Below are 19,817 nucleotides of genomic sequence, written 5' to 3'. Positions count from 1 at the left end.
TTAAAAACGCAGAAAATTTGCTTTTTCAAATCGCATGTAAAATTGTGCTTTGTTGAAAACGCAAAATTTTAAAGGTTAATTTGCGATTTTAAATGCTAAACTGTGATTTTACCAAACGCTTAACTGCGTTTTTAAAAATCAATTTTTTCAAATCGCACATTTTAAAATCGTAATTTTAAATCGCTCTTTATAAAATTGCAAACCCAAACGAACTCTAACTTAACATATCATGTTTCTATATGAATATACTATGCCATTCGTAATTTGTTAGTATATTTTTTTTTAATAATGCAGCCTAATAATTCCACGTGGCATGCTCTGGTTTGCCTTGTGTTATTTCAGTCCATTAATTTATTTCTTTTTGGGGCATTTACTCCTTTTTATATGTATATAAATTTTGAGAGTTACTCCGTAGCAATTTTTTTTTTCCGAGAGTGGGCGAAGAGAAAAAGTTTTTGGTTTGTTGAGGAGGGAAGCACACCTTGCTTCCCTTCTCCCATGGTGTTTCTTGTTTGTGTTTTTAGAAATTAGTAGGGTTTTTCTTCTCTTAGGGACCTATTTTGTCTTGTCCTGCTTTGGAATTGGGATATAGTGTTCTGTTTTCGTAGTTCGTTTTTGTTCTAAGATGAATGTTTTCACGGTCTTGAGTGAAATCGTTTTCGTCATGGTGTTGTGGGTTGTTTGGGCATCGGAACATCCGCCAGGGAGAATATTCAAAACTGCATTTTGGCTTCTTGGCTCCGTGTTTCCCCTATGTTTTCACGTCCTAGTCTTTGGCTGTGGCGGGTTTGAAAGTTATGCTGTTTTTCTTTCATCCACTTGGTGTTCATGTGGAAGAAGAAGGAAGCCGTTAACAGGTAAAACTATCTTTTAATAGGTAAAACTTAACACTAAATATATAATTAAGAATAAAATTAATGTCCAACCGAAGGTTCAAACAAATAATATATCATTAAATTTTTAACAATCTCTGTGTAAATCATTAAATTTTCAGCAATGTTTTCGGGCCAGGAGCCTTATTTTTTATTTTGACCAGCCATGAGCCTTATTAATTTAGAGTATCAATTTTTTAAAAAGTCTCGATTAAAGGTTATCCGTTAAGATTTTTTATTAAATTTTATCAAAATTTTCAAAATACCCGTGTTAATTTTTTTTTTTTGAAAAAAAAAATTATAAAACTTTTCAAAGATTCAGGCATAGGTATTTTTACAAATTCCGTTAAATTCTAACCAACACGTACATAAATTCTAGCAATTTTTTTTTTTTTCTAAAAAAAATGAAGAGTATTTTAAAATTTTTGATATGATTTAACAAGAAAATCGTATGATATTGTATCAAATTTTTTTTTTTTTTTAATATAGATACGTTAAGAAAAAATTACATTAATTAGGGCTGGGCAACCCATAATATAAAAAAGCATTAAAACTTATGAATAAAAGTACGCGGAGGCAATGTTTCCAAAGATACGGGCTTACTGAGCCTTGACATGGATGTCAAGAACCTGGGCCACCAATAAAAGTGGTAAAGGGTGAGAGATGGAAGTATGGAAGTAGACAAGTAGGCGTCCCCCGCATTAATCGTGCTCCCCACCAAACCGCCGTAAAATGCGATGGGGATGTTTTCATGCACCGACGCACACAAAATTCTTTCTTTCCCACCAAAAGTTGCTTTTGGGCCAAATTGGCCAATCAATGGTGACATGGCCCACATGGGCATCGGACCCCACCTCAGGCCTTGCATACAAAAAAAACAAGGCCCAAAAGTGATTATAGCATACTCCTTTATTGCAACTTGCATAGCCATCCTTCCCGAATCTTTTAAACCTATATAGTAATTATTTATAAAATTAAAAGATTTGGATTTGGATCAAACTAAGTTGAACTGATTCGACATTTTAATAAATGGGTCAAATTTGTGTTAATCTGCTTATACTGTAATTAACCCCTACAACTTGAATAATTAAAAATCCATATTATTGTATACCCATACCCAAAAACCGATATGATACAAACCCGGCCATGAACCCGAATTGTTACCTCTACTGCATCCCCTCAATTTTGTCAAATGACTTGATGGGGTAGGTTATAGACCAATTTATTAAATGTATCAATGACATTTAATGGACCTTCAAACTTCAAAGAGAGGCAAATAAAGTTAGATCAGCCAAATCACCTTAGTGGACCTTCTAAGTAGGGTTGCTATTGGGCTTAATTAAGACTTTTCTTTCGGCCCTTTGAAAGCAGATAGGGACTTGGGTTGCATGCCTCCCCCCGGCCCCCACCATTATATATCCTTAATTCCCATTCTTAAAAGTAATTTATTTACATTTATACTCTGTTTGTTTCGGCGTCAAATGATTTCGGTATTTTTCGGTGTTTGGTAGGGGACGAAAATAATGGTTAATCGGAAAATGATTTCTGTTTGACCAAAAATGCTTAATAAATTTCAGAAAATGATTTACGCTTTTAAAGCGTAAATCATTTTCTGTAGATGGTAGATACAGTCAACTCTTTTTTAAACAACGCAGTCGACCTTTACATTCAAGCAGTTGAATATTGTCGGATTTCGACAAGCCAGATTCCGACTCCAGTCGGTGCTGGAATCTGACAAATTAGGCCGGAATCAGGTGAAATCCGGCAGACATCGCCGAATTCCGGAGATACCATGCCAGATTTCGGCCAGACTAGCCGGAGCGGCCGGGTCTCTGGTAATCTGGTCGGATCCCAACCCGGATCTAGCCAGAACGGCCGGACTCCCGGCATCTGGCCAGATCCGGCCGAATCTCCGGTCGGGATCCTCCCAGAACGGCGAGATCCCGGCCAAGACGGCCGGTTTCCAGTCAATTGGCCAAGATCCGGCAGTTTTCTGCCGGAATCCAGCAACTTTGCCAGAATTTGTATTTGCCAAATATTAAAAAAATATTTTTATATTAACATTTTTTATTTTGTGAATAAAATTTATTTTTTTAATTAATATGATTAAATTTAAATATAAAAAATATTTGTAATTTTCCGTACGCGCCAAACACCGAAAAATGATTTCGACGGAAAATATTTTTCTGAAAAATGACTTCCCCAAAACTATTTTACAACAGAAACTATTTTACACCAAAACAAACGGAACATTATTTATTTTGTATGATTCCGTCGACGTTGCAGATTACTGTATTGCACTTATATTTTCAAAATTGACTATTGGATTCCCACCATATATATATATGTTGACTGTAATCTAGCAAGATATTCCATATATATATATATATATATATATATATATATATATATATATATATATATATATATATATATATTTCCTATTTGAAACAGCTGATTTGCGTGGGGGCTTAGCGGCCATGCTCTATTCAATTCAAAGGAGATCGTTAATTACTGTGATCATTAGGTCACGCGAATTAATCAGCAAACCTTAAAAACCCTAGTCAAAGTAACTACGACGACGTAGTTTTTTCTGTCTCTTTCGGTGTGCACTCTCTCGTCAACTTAATTTGGTCCTCCTCTCATCTTTGCTTTGATTATTCGGATTAGAGAGTGACAGACACAGAATTTTCTTCTTCTTCTTCTTCTTGTTAGTGATGAACCAAACACATATGTTGCTTGCAATTGAACTCAAAATCTTTAACAAAATCTTGTTTTCTTTTCCCTGATCTTTCTCTCTGCTTTTATATATGATCAATGGAAAAGGATGAAACAAGAGAAAAGATGATGGCAGTTGATGATGATGAGGAGGCTGGGTTTTACAGACGTTCCCTTCCTTCTCCTCCTGCTATAGATTTTACTTCCCCCGAAAGCAAGGTAATTAGTTGCTAAAACTCCACTTTTTTTCCTTCTTAATCTTTCATATCAATTTCGCCCAACACTAAAATCATCGAGGAGCTAGTTAATTTGGTTAGTTTTACATTTATGTTCAACAAAAGAAGGTGCATATATGCATACATTCTTCAATTCGTTTGTGTTTAATTGCATGTGTTCTTCAAATTGTGCTATACTTATCTGCCTGCTGCTTCTAACATGTATACCATATATCTATATGGCTTAACAAAGCACTCAAAGCCACGGAAACAATGTAGTTTATATTCATCGACTCATGGAGATTAAGTTTCACAATTTTTTTTTTTAATTATTATTATTTTTAATGTGAGACTATACTTTATAAGCAATTTTAAAAAATTTCAACTGTGACCGATCTTTCTTAAGTGATAGTGCATGCATATGCATATATCACTTTTACATATCCGCATTATATTTTTAGTAACTGCATCCGCGTGTTTAATAAGTACGATTATTATTCACTATCCGAATATTAAGTAATAAGCTTAATTTTTGGGCCTATCTGAGGACCTATTTTAAATGATTTTAAAAATAATTTAAGATGATTTTTAGTATTTTATACTTGTTTTAATTCTTCTTCTTCTTCTTTTTTAAAGCCATTATCTTTTGAAAATATATTGATTTCGCATTATTTTTGTTTTTGTTTTTCAAGTGTTACACGAAAATGCAACACAAACTAACAAAACTAATATAAACATAACATATACCAAATAAAAAATTATGTTAGTTTGGTATTAACTACCAAAACAACATATATGTTTTGGTGGATTTTTTAAATATAGTTATAAAATATATTATATATTAACCACATTTGCATACCCTAAAACCGCTATCCACATATATACATGGATAGTGATTTTTGCTAACTGTATTCGCATGAACAAATAGCGAACACGAACAATTAATATCCGTCTGCATGTAACCCCATATGCAACTAATACTTTTTCCATGTCCATATGACATTGTTTTACTTATTGGCCAACTACGCCTTAACATTCATTAATATTACTTATAGACACTCTAGTTTGCTTTTCTTTAATTTTATTTAAATTCAAGAAATTAAATTATATTTTTGCTTCCTTAAGAAATCTTGTACCCGCTAGGTTAAATATTAGATTTTTCTACTTATATATCCGGTTTAACAAAATATATATTTGACATATTAGACAAACCAAAAATATAAAGAATTCCTTAAAATTAGTATATCTAAATTAAGATTCTCGTAGTAATAACGATACCATATTAATATTATTGAGATTGCCTTTTCCATATTTATCCTTGATGCTTCGGCTTGGAATAGGATTTACGGCTTAGATTTCATTTTGTTTTAGTAGCGGCAAGCATTTTTTCTGAACAATTTTGTTACTCGGATTGTGAGAGAGAGTCCATATGAAATTTAATATGCCCGAATAGATATTTGACAGCTTACCATTTGTTGGGATAAGTGGGTCCCATAAAATTAATTTAGGTCCCGTTTCTCTAACAACGTGCTCAATGATGTCGGTGCCTTAGCCTCGGCTACCGTAATTGTCAATTGTTTTCTCTTTCAACCGACACAAAAAGGGAATTTATTTAGAGTATCAATTTTATAGTCAAGATTTAAAATTTGCACGTCTAATCGTGTATATATGAAATTAATGTTAGCACAATTATACGTTTTTTAAAAAATTTAAAAAATATAAAATAATTTATGCCGTTAAATACATCAATTTTAAATTTTAACCGTAAAATGAATAAAAGGAATTTCCGTCGGACCATGATGTTACCAAGTTGCACCCTCCCTTTCTCCCAAATGACAATTTCATCCCCTCCTCGACGTTGACGGTTGACTCTGGAGCTTTCGCGCTTTAGAAACCGTTACTTTACGCTCTCACGGCGTTCTAGCTCTACAGTAAAAAGCTCGATTTTCCAAATCCCTATCACATATAGAGGAAAATAGCGTAATCGAAGAAAAGAAACAACTAAATGGCTATGGCGGGGTTGTACCGACGAGTACTCCCTTCTCCTCCAGCATTCGATTTCGCTTCCCATGAAGGCAAGGTCAGTTACGATTCGCTCCTCTGCAGTTCCTGAAATTCACTTTTTTTTAAACAAAATGTTGATGATTTCGATGATAACAAGCTAATGGGTTTTCTGGGTTTACGCTGTTTATTTGCGTGTGATGTTGTGGTGGTGCGTTTCGGATTTCTGCCTTAAATTAATTGCTAAAAATGAAAAGAAAAGAAAAGAGATTAACGTTCTTTTTTATATACAAAGCAATGTGGGGACGATGGTCCACTTTCTCTCTGAGTTTAATAATATAGATGTGGGTGTTGTGTGGATAAATATAATAATCGTATCAATTTGCTTTTGTTGTAGTTTATATTCTAATAGCTTTCTGGGTGAAGTTTTAATTTTTTGAATTGTGCTAGTTTGAGATTATTGGATGACCCTCAATGTGTATTTAGAAGTAAAGTAAGTGTATGAAGTGATTGTATTGTGGGTTTATCCTATCTATGGCTGTTTGAGTTTCTGGGTGTTTTTTAATGGGTAATTTTCTTGTTTTAGATTTTGGGTTTTGCCAGAAGATGAACAATTTTTGTTATTGGTGACAATGTCAGTATATAACTGTATGTATTCTGAGATATTTAGAGTAGTCATTTTTTGGTTTGTACCAGCCAACTAACCCCGTGTGTGTGTTTTGTTTTTTTTTTTTTTTTTTGTGATTGCAGAAACTTTTCATTGAGGCCATCCAGAGTGGGACAATGGAAGGTTTTTATAGGTTGATTTCTTATTTTCAGACGCAATCAGAGCCTGCATATTGTGGACTGGCCAGCCTGTCCATGGCATTGAATGCCCTTGCGATTGATCCTGGAAGAAAGTGGAAGGGTAAGATCCAAGTTATTCACATCTAATAGAATTTTAACGTTCCAATTGTTTGGGCCAGCAGTTAGTTATTATACGGAGTTTGTTTCTAAGGGGCCTGAATGTTTATGCTTAATATTTAGTTAATATGATGCTAATAACCACCGTTTAGTACGTTTTTGTTACTGTATCTAACAGGGCCTTGGAGATGGTTCGATGAATCTATGCTAGACTGCTGTGAACCTTTAGAAAAGGTCAAAGCTACAGGCATCTCATTTGGGAAGCTCGTATGTTTGGCGCACTGTGCTGGAGCAAAAGTTGAAGCGTTTCGTGCAAATCAAAGCACCATCGATGAATTCCGTAAATATGTCATGAAATGTTCCATTTCTGATGACTGTCATGTGATCTCATCATATGATAGATCAGCTCTCCAGCAGGTGAGCAATGCAACCTCTTTTGATTCTATTCATCATCTTATTCTCTCTATATCTGAGTGCCTGTTTTTTTGTTAATAACAAATTCTTAAATTGTGAGTTTGATCATGCATTGTTGACCTGTATTTTGCATGAGCATTGTGATATATTGTTTACCATTTTGAAATTTGTGGTATCATAAACAAGAATTATGAGATTTTTTGTTGACGATTCAGTATCTGAAGTAGCTGAATAATAGTACCAATTTTGAGACACTATTTTACATGTAAAACAATTGATGAAAATATCCATAAAAATTGTTGGCAGACAGGAACTGGTCATTTTTCACCTATTGGCGGTTATCATGCTGGAAGGGACATGGCGCTTATATTGGACGTTGCACGATTTAAATATCCTCCTCATTGGGTTCCTCTCACACTCCTTTGGGAAGCAATGGGTTATGTTGATGAAACAACTGGACAACAGAGAGGGTAGGCTTTCATGTATGTTTTCTTTAGTCAAATTTATTATATCACCTAAACACAATGATATCAGATATATATGTTACAAGAAATTAATTTCTTGAGTATTTCTTTTCCTGGAGAAACTGCATTGATGGACTTTCTTACCTCTGTTCAATACATGATCAATAATCATCAAAGTGGTTAGTCAGGGTTGCAATTAGCTGATGACATTTCGGTTTTATAGCGGAGCAGCTGACTACTCAATTAAAAGTTTTGTGAAACCATTGTCAATAGATATATGCCACTGACTTGGGGAGCCCTTATTCTGGATAAAAAATGAATCCATTTTTGTTAAAGCACTGAAATGTTAATATTATCTTTAATTTGAAGGAATATATATATATATATATATATATCTGGGCTCTCTATGATAGTTGGTAATTTCCTTATTTCTTCTTGATGTTAAAATAATAGTGTCAAGAGTTTGATTGATTCAGTATATGAAGTTCTCAGGCAACACAATACAACTAGATGTGTTGTCTCTTTCCGCCTCCCTCGGTCACTAGACATTATTTTCCCTGGATTATTCTTTTCTTTTCTTTTTTAGCTTTTATCAATTTCTTTTGGATAACAAATGTGTTACGATCCTAAGTGTCCCATATGGCTTAAGTGCAATCTTAGCTATGTGTATATAAGTTGTTAGACACCCTCCCCATGAAAGCCGATTTTCAAAGGTGAGCTCTACCTTAGTTTTGTATCAAAATGAATGAAAGGAGATTATAGTAGGAGAAAGGAATTCATCTTAAGGCAAGGGGAAGAAACCAAGAATATCCAGACACAGATAGCAGAAACCCCAGCTTAAAAGCCTACATATAGAGATTCAGCTAATTCTTCCATGCATCTTCAACAAACACAAGTGCTGCTTTGTTTGTAAATCTGCTTTTGATTTCATTGATCCAGGAATCCAATAAAAAAAGCCTTGACTAGTACTCAAATTAATCGTTGCTTTTGCATGCTGTAATCTTCTTTCATTGTTGCTTTTCCATTGACTTTGTTAACTCTCAAGGTGCATTCCATGTCAATCATGTATTGGGGTCTGAAGTTTTATACTTTTATCAGGTTCATGCTGATATCTAGGCCTCACAGGGAGCCAGGACTGCTTTATACCCTGGTATGACAAACTTCAGGATAGAGTTTTAATTGTTTATGAGTTTGTCTCACTCATCCACCTGATTGTCAGTTGTTATATATATGAACATATATATCATCCGGGAACTTCTTTGCAGAGCTGTAAAAATGAGAGTTGGGTCGGTATTGCAAAATACCTCATGCATGATGTTTCTCTTCTCTTAAAGTCAGTGGATGCGACAGATATTCAAAAAGTTCTCTCTGTTATTTTCACATCACTCCCATCAAATTTTGGGGAGTTCATCAAGTGGGTTGCAGAGGTTCGGAGACGAGAGGATGGTGATCAAAGTTTGAGCCCAGAGGAGAAAGCCAGGGTTGCTGTCAAGGTGTTATAGAAGTTCCAAGTCCATTTACACATTTCTCTTTTTCCTTTGATGATCAGATATCAATTATGCAGTTTATTTACTTTCCTCTGAAGAGGTGTTAAACACAAGATTTGTTATTGCAGGAAGAGGTATTAAAACAGGTGCAGGAGACTGGCCTCTTTAAACATGTAGCTGCATTTTTATCTTCAACAAATTCATGCTGCCGGAACTTGCTGCCTTTAAGTCATCAGGATGATTTTCCTGACATCGCTGCAAGAGTTTGTTGCCTAGGGGCAGAAATTTTGGCTGGGAGATCTGGCTCCTCAGACAAGTATTGCTGTCAGGAAACATGCATAAAATGCTTGAAAGCTAATGGTGACAAGCCTGTTACAGTAGTTTCTGGGACAGTAGTAAATGGAAAGAGAGAGCATGGGGTTGATGTGCTGGTTCCTTCATCCCGTACGAAACTCGGTTGCTGTTGCTCTGCCTCAAGCAATTACAGTGGGATACATCCAGCTAGTAATGATGTTCTGACGGCACTTTTACTGGCATTGCCTCCAGAAACATGGTCTGGTATAAAGAATGAGAAGCTTCTGCAGGAAATTTCCATCCTTGTTTTGACCGAAAATCTTCCCACCTTGCTTCAAGAAGAGGTAATTAAAAGTCTCGCTTCTGTTGTGATGGTTTGGCACTTTTATGTGGAATTTGTGGTTGTTCAAACTTCAAAGTGTTATTCATGCTTGTTGCATCTTGGAGCTGATCTGGATTTCTTGCCATATACAAGTCAAGAAATTATGCATGAGATCAACACCTAGAAATACTGCAAACGTTTTGTTGAGAGACAGACGATTACTTGATTTTTCAACATGTTGCAGTGCCCTAATTAGTTTTCTGCTGCTTATTTTACCCTGTATTGTACTCTAATTTCAAAGGTTTCTCATCTTTTGGTACGGCAGGTTTTGCACTTAAGACGCCAGCTCTACCTTCTCAAGAGATGCCAAGAGAACAAGGTTGATGTGGATCTTGGTGCACCCCTCTCTTAGCATCCGGTTTTCCTCATTTTTCTCTGTAATTATAGGTCTAACCAACGAGCACTGTCTTACCCACTATAAGAACGTAGAGTGTTAGCTATTTACAACCCATTTCTAGGATATTTGTTGAGAAGCAACATGAATCTCCCGGCATTGAAATGTGGCGGTTAAGAGGCAATAGTTCTTCATACCAACTGAATTGATAGGAAATTGTATTTGTTTTGAGGAATGTTATATGCAAAATTAGGATAATGATTCTTAGATCATCGGATTTTTGATCCGTTGGCTATTACAACTATATACAAGGTGGATTGGGATTGACTACGATCTCTTGATCGGATTGTAGCCTACCCGACTGCAATTGTAAGAGGCCCTTGATGGGGTCTATCTACCTCTCTCAATTGCTTGTCGCAATTGTTGGAGATTCCCCCCCCCCCCCCCCCCCCCCCAAAAAAAAAAGGATGCTAATGGCGACTGTTTGGACCTCTGGATCCCTGCAATTGTGGCAAGAGCTAAGATTGTTTTGATTTATCCAATGGCATACAAATTTTCCACATCACCACTGAAGAACTATTCAACTTATCAATAGAAAAAAAAAAAAATTAAAAAAAAAAAAAAAATTAACGCATTACAATTAGTTTTTTGGCCATCTCCGCGGGTGGGTTGATGGGGAACTTCACCACTACCTTAGTAGAGGATTTTCCTCATTGTTATCCTTCGTGTTTTTTAATGGATATTCTGATATGATAAAGATGTACATGTGACAATGTTTGATAGGTTTTATGTGGCTTTTTTTTTTTTTTTTTTTTTTGAATATTTATACAAATAGCAAGTAAGCCTGATGGCAAATAAACAAAAGGACTACTCTTGTTTAATGTTATATACCACATCCTTATATTCATTTTGTTGATATGATTCGGTCAATGTCACATTAACAAAGGAAAATAAAAGTGTGGTTTGTGGTGTATAACATTTTTCTTCCTATAAACTCAGAAAGTAGAAGAAGCAATTTTATCAATTCTAATACTTAAGTATTTTGATAAACATATGGACCATCCCTTTTTTTTTAAAAAAAATAAAAATTAACCATATCTTTATTAAAGGGAAAATTGCACAATTGGTCAATGTCGTTGACCTAAATGACAAATCGCTTCCTGTGATATCAAAATGAATTCATAAATTCATGTGGTTGGCTTAATTTACAAATAATTCTCTAGAGTCATATTTCGTTAAAATGTTTGACAGACTTCGTTAGGTGCCACGTCAGTACCATTGGTTAGGAGTGGCTCGTAGGTCACTCCTTTCCTTTTTTTCAATTTTTTTTTTTTAAAAATAATTTTTAAAGTTTTATATATTTATATTTTATTATTACGAGACACATGTCGCTATTTTATTGACAGTGACGGAACACCTAACGAAATATTTTAAATTTTTATAATAAAATTTAACTTCAAAAAATAATTTATAAATTAGGCAAACAAAAAAAAGCGTAAATTCGTCTTGATGTTTACATGTAGCAATTTATCATTTCGGCCATTCACAAATCACAATGATGCAATTTTCCATTTATTTAAAGCATTCCATCCACTTTTGACTCAGCCCAACAATAAAGAAGAAATAAAAGAAAGGTAAAGGGAAATAGAAAGCAGAAAGGTCAAAGGTCCAAGCCATGCCCGCCCTCACAAGCGGACCACCGTTCCACTACCAGTCCAGCATCAAAGTACGGTCAAGCTTTCCCAGCATAAAAAATTCTCAATGTAAAAGTTAAGTAAATAGAAAATCCGATTCCCAGGAATTCAATTCTCAGCCAAACAAATTCCATCCTCAAACGAAGAATGTCGACGACGCCGTTGCCGGGTCTGTACCGCAGATCCCTCCCTTCTCCGCCGGCAATAGAATTCGCTTCCCCCGAAGGCAAGGTACGTAATTCTCTCTCTCTCTCTCTCTCTCTCTCTCTCTCTCTCTCTCTCTCTCTCTCTCTCTCTCTCTCTCTCTCTCTCTCTCTCTGTGTGTCTCTGAAGTTGAATGTATTTTGTTTGAGTGTGTGTGAATGTTATGTTGCTGTAGAAGCTGTTTGCGGAGGCGTTAGGAGGTGGAACAATGGAGGGTTTTTTCAAGCTGATATCGTACTACCAAACGCAGTCGGAGCCTGCGTATTGCGGGCTCGCCACCCTCGCTGTGGTCCTCAACGCGCTCGCCATCGATCCCGGCAGAAAATGGAAAGGTATGTCAGTTTTTTTAAGCAATAGTGCAAAATTAGTTTTTTTTTTTTTAAAAAAAAAATAATAAATTATTTTTTTAAGTTTAGTTTCACGTTTGATGGAATCCAGTAGTATAAACAGAAATGAGTGGTATGTGTGGTTTGTATGTATTATGTGTCATAGGTGATGGTAATCGGTTAGTAAATTGTCAAGAATTTACATTAAGAGTGTACAAAATTAAGTATGCTGAGCAATTTGTCTGATATTACTACTTGAAGAGTGGATTTTTGGGAGGGTCATTGCAATTGAGGGAACAGATTGTGGAGCTTGAAATTTTCCATTGATGTAATGTGTATGATATATGTCGTACTTTTATCGCTCTTTTATTACATTAAGCCATCATTTGGATCTGCGGAGTGAATGAAAATTGGGGATTAGAATTCTCTAGATTTTCTAGGCAACTCCATGATGGAGTTTTTAAAATCTTAACCATTTTGCCTCCTTTGCATACAACTTATAGTTTTGTATGTAGGCCCTTGGAGATGGTTTGATGACTCGATGCTAGACTGTTGCGAGCCTTTGGCAAAGATAAAAGCTGAAGGCATCACATTTGGCAAAGTTGCATGTTTGGCACACTGCAATGGAGCTAAAGTTGAAGCTTTTCGAACTAGTGAAAGAACCATTGATGACTTCCGCAAGCACATAATCTCATGTTCTTCTTCAGAGGATTGTCATGTGATCACGTCGTACCATAGAGGAGTCTTTAAGCAGGTCTTGTGAGCTTATCCATATTACTGTCTAATCACTAACTTTTCTTCTTTTATGTTATGTTCTTTATTCTTGGGGATACTTTTGAAAAAGAAAAAAAATCCTATGTCCAAGGCAAAAAATGATTTATGCCCATGAATCATTGTTATCTGTGTTTGCCAAAAGGTAAAGTGTTAATGGTACTTAAAATATGATGTATCCTTACTGTTTGCTGATGGATATAGAACATGTTACAAAATTTGTCAATACTGATAACCTTGTTAGACACATGATTTCTGAGGTACATAACCATTATGCACTTATAGATACATAAAAAAGGCAATATAATTTTTACTTTAATTTTCATCAAATTCGGCTCGAAGACCCTTGCACCTGCACTATTGGGTCTGATGTATTCGTCTGAACTGTGCCTTTGATAAATCTTTTTAGTGTATATTTATGCTGTTTTCATCTTTACTGTTAATAGGCAAGACTGACCATTTGCATTTTAGAAGTATGTGACAACTTTCCAAAGCAATTGTAGCAGTTAGCTTTGTTGCCTGTACTCTTTTAATTGTTGAAGCATTTTTGGTTCATGGAAAAAAAGAAGAAGGAAATAGTCTCATTATGAACAGAATGGGCTAGTCTAGGAATTGTTAGTGGAGTATTAAATTTTCCTGTGTGACATATAATAGTGACTATATTCTGGTTCATGATAGAATTGCTTATAGTCTTTTGTGCTTTGAAAATACAAAATTTCTTATCCTTGTTGTATGCTTACCTTTTAGAATTTGAGATGGGATTGATTTTCATTTTATTGTCTGGAACAGACTGGAACTGGTCACTTTTCACCAATTGGGGGCTATCATGCTGAAAGAGATGTGGTTCTCATATTGGATGTTGCTCGATTTAAATATCCTCCTCATTGGGTTCCTATCACACTTCTTTGGGAGGCCATGGATACTATTGATGAAGCAACAGGACATCGTAGGGGGTATGCTCTCCTATTATGAACCTCCATGTCAAAGTATAAGCCATTAGTTAAGCTGTTTATATTTGTGATTGTTTAAATATTGCTCAGTTGCATTGATTGTGATATCTTGGATTGTGAAAGTTAAGTCCTCACGTTGGATGTAAGGTGCGTATATCCTAAATCCTTCATTAGTTATGTACTAGGTGAGACTAAGCTATATAAGTGACTTTAGTCTTTTGGAGTATAATGAGATGGAACTAGCTCTTTTCTAGGTCATGACAAATGGTGTCAAAGCCAACCTAGTATTGACATGTAGCATTGGGGCATTGCAGCGCAACGTAGGCCTTGACAAGGACGTCGGAGATTTGGGTGTAGGAGATTATGATACATTGAAATGTAAAGTTAAGTCCCATATAGAATGAGTATATTATAAGCATGTATGTGTTAAGTCCCATGTTGGTTGTGTACTGGATGAGGTTGGGGCTATATAAGTAACTCTAGAGTGCTTCAATTGTAACCTCGACTAGTCCTTTTGGGATATAGTACAAATGTGACTAATGCTTTCCTGGGTCATAACATTGACATTCTATATATTTCTTTCTTTGATTCATACAAATGTATACCTTTTCAAATCTATTATTTGTGAAACTTGTGTTTTTTCTTTTTGGGTGAAGATCATAAGTTACTTGTGCTGATCGTATGCATTGTTTAGTTAAAATAGAAAATCATTGGTGAAATATTCCTATTATGTGATTATCTTCACTTTCTACAGTTACGTACAATGGCCGTTAGTGCTGATTTTTGCTTAGTATATTTAAACGCAATGCAGGTCTAGCAAATGAAGTTCTCTTTGTTTGGCCTTTGTATATGGATAAGTAGTCTCATATTTGTATGGATAGAAGTATCAAGGACTGCTGCCATATTTAATCTGCTAATTTATGTTTAGACATCGGTTATTTCATTTTCTTTCAACCCTTTTAAGACCATTGGCTGTAAATTTGGTTGAAAGTTTGTGTTTGCACAGTGTTTCTTTAATAAACAATTACAATCTTGTTTAATAACTATTTGCAAGCTCAAGTAGAATGGTATTTCTTCTATGTTTGTTCTGCCTAAATTCTGCCTCCGTGTAATTTTGATTCTATGATGTTGGTTTTGGCTGTTTTATTTGTATTCTATTTACATTCTAAAATATACTTTTTTTTTTTTTGATAAGTAATTCTAAAATATACTTTTTCAGGTACATGATTGTTTCAAAGCATCACAGAGCACCGTCAATCCTTTATACTATGGTACTGTTTTTGTTGGCCTTTTCTATTTCTTATAACCTTGTTATTATGTTGGCTTATGTGAAATTTTGGTGCTATATTTTTCTCTCCCCTATGCATTACCTTTGATTAGCACCGAAAATTGGATAAACTTCGTAAGTTGTGGCAACTTTCATAACATTTGCAATGTGCCCCCTAAACTACAAATTTGACAATCAACCCTAGAAGTTGAAGTCCCATGATAAGTAGCCCCAACTACCTATAATTGGTGTTGAAGTTAGTGCTTCTTTTTTTTCTTTTTCTTTTTTTATTATTATTTTTTTTTAGCATTTGACTTTGGCTAGAGATGTACCTCTCGGCTATGGTCATACCCTTTTACAAGAGTTATCATGCAATGACAAGGAAAATCAGATTATGTGAAATGCAATACTCATTGCAGAATTTTGGAAAAGATGATCTAATGATAGGAAAAATTAACTGTAAACTATTTTGACTGTTTATTATAAGCTATGCATTAGAAAATTAATTTTAATCTATTTTTCCTTTTTCTTAAAAAATATTATACCTTTTTCTTCTTATTGATTTTAGTTTGGGCCAAAAGTTGAGCTGGAATAGAAATGTAATATTTTTAATTAGACGTGGGAAAATAAAGAAAAGACTTGATTATTTTTATTCGGTAAAGAAATATGGGCATTCTTTGTCTCTCAAATACAGACGTTATATCTTTCATGGTTTTACATGCATTGTTTATTCTCTTGAAATCTGAACTAGCATTGCATGTGACTCTGGATTCTGTGCAGAGTTGTAGACATGATAGTTGGAAAAGTTTGGCAAAGTACTTAGTAGAAGATGTCCCCCTCCGCTTGAAGTTAGAAGATCTCAAAGATGTTCAAAAAGTACTCTCTATGATATTCAAATCACCCCCTGCTGATTTGAGAGAATTTATTAGGTGGGTTGCAGAAGTTCGAAGACAAGAGAATGGGAGTGTAATCGTAAGTGAAGAGGAAAGAGGAAGGGTCGCAATCAAGGTCTTCTATAGCTTCTTTGAATTCCTTTTTTCCTTTCTAATTCAGTATTTTCTGTGAATTTTGAGCTTTTAGAGGATGTACAATAATTTTACAGTTTCTTAGACTTCTTGTACTCAAAAAGATGAACAACAAATAAATTTCTGATTTTGAGTTTTTAAGCTTTGGGATTTCAGGAAGAGATATTGAAACAAATACAACAGACTGAACTATTCAGACACGTCACAAGATGGTTGGCTTCGGAGAATTCATTTTGTAAAGACATCACATCTTTGGGTGATAAAAATGGGTTACCTGAAATTGCTGCACGTTTTTGTTGCCAAGGTGCAGAACTTTTGACCGGGAAACCCAGTGGAATATGCTGTAGGAAAACAAATATAAAGCTTTTGAAGGCCAGTGATGAAAAGCCTGTGATAATGGCATCTGGGACTGTAATTGCTGATGGCACCGAACAAGCAGTTGATATGTTCGTCCCTTCATGTCAAGCTGATCCCAGTACTTTGTGTGCTTTTGATCAAGGTGGTTGTATTGGAATGCTTCCATCTACAGCTGATGTTTTAACAGTACTTTTGTTTGCCTTGCCGCAACTTACATGGGCTGGCATTAAAGAAGCGAAACTAGTGGCGGAAATTAACAGTCTTGTGTCAACTGACAATCTTTCCCCTCTACTTAAAGATGAGGTACTATCTACATCATTGATGCTTTTTTGTTTCTAGTTATACTTAATTTGACTGTTAAAGTACAATTTATCCCAAAAGTTTAAGTTGAAAGGAAATTGTGAATTTAATCATTTTAATTAATATTCTATCACTTTTTCAATACTCTCAAGTGTGAGCTTAAACTCCTTAATAAGTGAGGCTTAACATGTGGAATATTTAATTGAACTAAGAAGTGAATTACGTAGACAACTTGAACTTAGGATTTTTGTTTTAATATCATGTTAAATCATCAATTGTCCTAAAAACTTAAGTCATTTAATTAATATTCTAATATTGACCTCCTCTATTTCTTTAGTTTAGTTAAGTTACTGGTTTAAGGCACCATCTTAAATCAAATCCAAAAATCTTGTAGAACTTTTTTGATATTCACGGATTTCAAGATGTGTAGAATTGTCGATAAAGCTGTCACTGCAGAAGTTAGACTGTCATATAATTTCATGGTGACCATAATTTTTGGTGCTTGAATCCAAAATATAGCATACACAACCATGAAGAAACTGATTCTTATTTCTAACTTAATGACCATTACAGGTTTTGTATTTGAGACGGCAGCTCCATTTCCTCATAACAGATCTTGGTGCTCCTACCCCTTCATGATATTCTTGTTTTCTTTATCATGAGACGGCAGCCATTTCTTCACATAGATCCTTTGTCTTTAATTTTTTTTCAAGATAAATTGTTGCTGAAGGCTGCACAAATATCAGTTGAACTAAAAACCTTTATAGTTTCTAGGCTTCACAATATCAAGATTAATTGGTATGCTTGTGGATAAACATTTTTATGAGTTTGCAACTCTTGAAATATTAACTAAAATAGATCAATATTATTGGCTTGCTGCCCCAAAGACTCTTCGGCTTTCCTCTAGACCTTGTGTCCCTTCTGCTCCCCCCTAAACCTTTCTCATGCTCTGATGATGATGTCTTTAGTGGCATGACAAAACTAATTTTAGGGATCACCAAAGAAGCAGAGAATAGCATAATAGAAAATAACACAATCACACAAAACACTAAGATTTAAATGGTTCAGCTTAATAAGCCTACATCCACTTGCGAAGACGACCTGGAGAATATTCATTAACAAAAGGTAGAATACAAAGAGTAGTACAGAGAAAAACTACTCAAACCGAAAAGTCCTAATATACCCAAATCTCACTTTCACTCAAAAGAGAATTATACAAAATAATGACAAAAGAGTCTTCTCTAAATTCTCTAAATGTTGCGCCACACCACAAGCGTGAGAAAGATTGGGATTAAGAAATCTCACAAACGCACATCGTGCGTAATTCTGTTTGATGTTTGACGCTCTCACAGGTATCTCGCTTTTTTTTCTTTTATCGTAGATACTACATCTCTTGCTCTTCTTTCATAAATAACCGAAAATGTCAAGTCTTTTAAATAAGTGAGCCGGTCAAAGTACTTCAGAGTGAAGTAAAATCTCAAAACTTAACCAAGAAGCAAACTTCACCAATAAGTAAAACAAGGTGAGACAAAATGTGTGGCTAAAAAAGCAATGAGGCTCACGATTGAGAAATGCAAGTCATAACACGACATCAGTTTTTTAGTTTCTTTTTGAACTAGTTTGGACTAATTGATTTGGGATTCTCCGAGAATCCATTCGCTTGGATGAACAATAGATTAGGCTCTCTAACATCAAAGAATGCTTAGACAAAGGAATAGCCTCTCAACAATGCTTTTATTGTTTCCCTTTGCCTCCATTCTCCATGTCCCTTTCTGTTTCGAAGAATTTTGGACCTGAGATTCCTCTTGCTCTAATGTTATATCTGAAGTTTGGTCCCTTAATGATTCCTCTTCCTCCAATTTCTCTGTCTCTGGCTTTTGTATTTTTTTTTTTTTTTTTTTTTTTTTGTACTTATTTTTTTAATTATTTTGTTTGACTCCCTGGCAAAAGAAGAATCACGAATATTGTGGAAGCGTTAAGAATGGACTGCGTTTTGTTTTTTTATTGTTTTTAAAGTTTTGTAAATTACTCAAAAGCCCTTAACTATTCTGGTTCTTCCCTTCAAGAGCACTCCATTGAAGATGTCTGGGGCTCCCAATCCTGTTTGACAAATTTAAGAAGTCTTCCTTTGAAGATACCATTACTAAGGTGCCTCTGCTATAACTTATAAGAGCACCTTCATGCTGCCCTCTAGCATCCGCAGCAAGATTGATAAAAAGGTTCAATGAACTTTTTTATGGAAAAATCAAGGAATCTGACATTTTTGTACATCTCTTTTTTAAATTAACAATTGAATCTATAAGACTTATATGTGGGCCCTATAAATCAAATGATTAATTTAAAAAAAAAAAAAAAAAAAAAAAATGAGATGTACATGAGATATATAAAAGATGTATGTGTATCGTGTCTTTATTTTATAACAGGTCTCCGTAAAGTCTAAAGGAATCCCATTAATTTCGCCACTAATATCGTTGACGACTATTCAATATTCAAATAATTACTAGAATAAAAAAGGAGTATTATTGTAACAAAAGAACTAATAGGATAAATTTGCTAAAATCCGGTCTTGTGGAATGAGAGGATAAATCTAGATTAGCCGAGTCTTCTTATATGGAAGCTCAAGAGTACAATGAAGAAAAATTATATGCCTAATTATTTTTGAAGTCTGCACTAAAATATTCATTATTGAAATATTAAATAGTTTGAATTTTGCAAATTCAATATATAATTAGGTGAGGTATAGTGAATTGAAAGAAAGTAAGGATCTTTAAAAGTTGTGATAATGAGATATTATAAAACCTGCGATATAATTAAAAATAATAGTTATGAATTACCTAGA

General features: G+C 34.7%; 2 protein-coding genes across 7 annotated transcripts; both read left to right on the top strand.

Annotated features, from left to right (window-relative positions):
• The first annotated feature begins 3,709 nt into the window (after positions 1-3,709).
• Positions 3,710-10,356, top strand: LOC133856510 (glutathione gamma-glutamylcysteinyltransferase 1-like). Of its 4 annotated transcripts, none has more exons than XM_062291558.1 (8): positions 3,710-3,809; positions 6,557-6,713; positions 6,888-7,126; positions 7,430-7,593; positions 8,686-8,737; positions 8,853-9,080; positions 9,203-9,712; positions 10,016-10,356. In XM_062291558.1, the coding sequence occupies exons 1-8, from the start codon at positions 3,717-3,719 to the stop codon at positions 10,100-10,102; spliced, it is 1,530 nt and encodes a 509-aa protein (XP_062147542.1). In that variant the 5' UTR covers positions 3,710-3,716; the 3' UTR covers positions 10,103-10,356. The 4 variants fall into 4 exon arrangements, with proteins under 4 accessions (XP_062147542.1, XP_062147543.1, XP_062147545.1 ...); XM_062291559.1 differs by lacking the exon at positions 3,710-3,809 and adding an exon at positions 5,730-5,885; XM_062291561.1 differs by lacking the exon at positions 3,710-3,809 and adding an exon at positions 6,351-6,374.
• Positions 10,357-11,729: 1,373 nt separating this feature from the next.
• LOC133857974 (glutathione gamma-glutamylcysteinyltransferase 3-like) lies at positions 11,730-17,864 on the top strand. Of its 3 annotated transcripts, none has more exons than XM_062293371.1 (8): positions 11,730-12,009; positions 12,161-12,314; positions 12,824-13,062; positions 13,869-14,032; positions 15,249-15,300; positions 16,077-16,304; positions 16,478-16,981; positions 17,552-17,864. In XM_062293371.1, the coding sequence occupies exons 1-8, from the start codon at positions 11,926-11,928 to the stop codon at positions 17,615-17,617; spliced, it is 1,491 nt and encodes a 496-aa protein (XP_062149355.1). In that variant the 5' UTR covers positions 11,730-11,925; the 3' UTR covers positions 17,618-17,864. The 3 variants fall into 3 exon arrangements, with proteins under 3 accessions (XP_062149355.1, XP_062149356.1, XP_062149354.1); XM_062293372.1 differs by having other exon boundaries at positions 11,731-12,009; positions 12,180-12,314; XM_062293370.1 differs by having other exon boundaries at positions 11,731-12,009; positions 12,158-12,314.
• Positions 17,865-19,817: the final 1,953 nt, after the last annotated feature.

This window comes from Alnus glutinosa, chromosome 14 (genome assembly GCF_958979055.1).
Source record: "Alnus glutinosa chromosome 14, dhAlnGlut1.1, whole genome shotgun sequence".
Classification (NCBI taxonomy): Eukaryota; Viridiplantae; Streptophyta; class Magnoliopsida; order Fagales; family Betulaceae; genus Alnus; species Alnus glutinosa.
This window is presented reverse-complemented; position numbering and strand designations above follow the sequence as displayed.

Coding starts and splice junctions, on each gene's coding strand:
- LOC133856510 (XM_062291558.1), top strand. CDS start 3,717: ATGATGGCAGTTGATGATGATGAGGAGGCTGGGTTTTACAGACGTTCC. Junction 6,714..6,887: donor TCCTGGAAGAAAGTGGAAGG/GTAAGATCCAAG, acceptor TGTATCTAACAG/GGCCTTGGAGATGGTTCGAT. Junction 8,738..8,852: donor CAGGACTGCTTTATACCCTG/GTATGACAAACT, acceptor ACTTCTTTGCAG/AGCTGTAAAAATGAGAGTTG.
- LOC133857974 (XM_062293370.1), top strand. CDS start 11,926: ATGTCGACGACGCCGTTGCCGGGTCTGTACCGCAGATCCCTCCCTTCT. Junction 12,315..12,823: donor TCCCGGCAGAAAATGGAAAG/GTATGTCAGTTT, acceptor TTTTGTATGTAG/GCCCTTGGAGATGGTTTGAT. Junction 13,063..13,868: donor ATAGAGGAGTCTTTAAGCAG/GTCTTGTGAGCT, acceptor TGTCTGGAACAG/ACTGGAACTGGTCACTTTTC.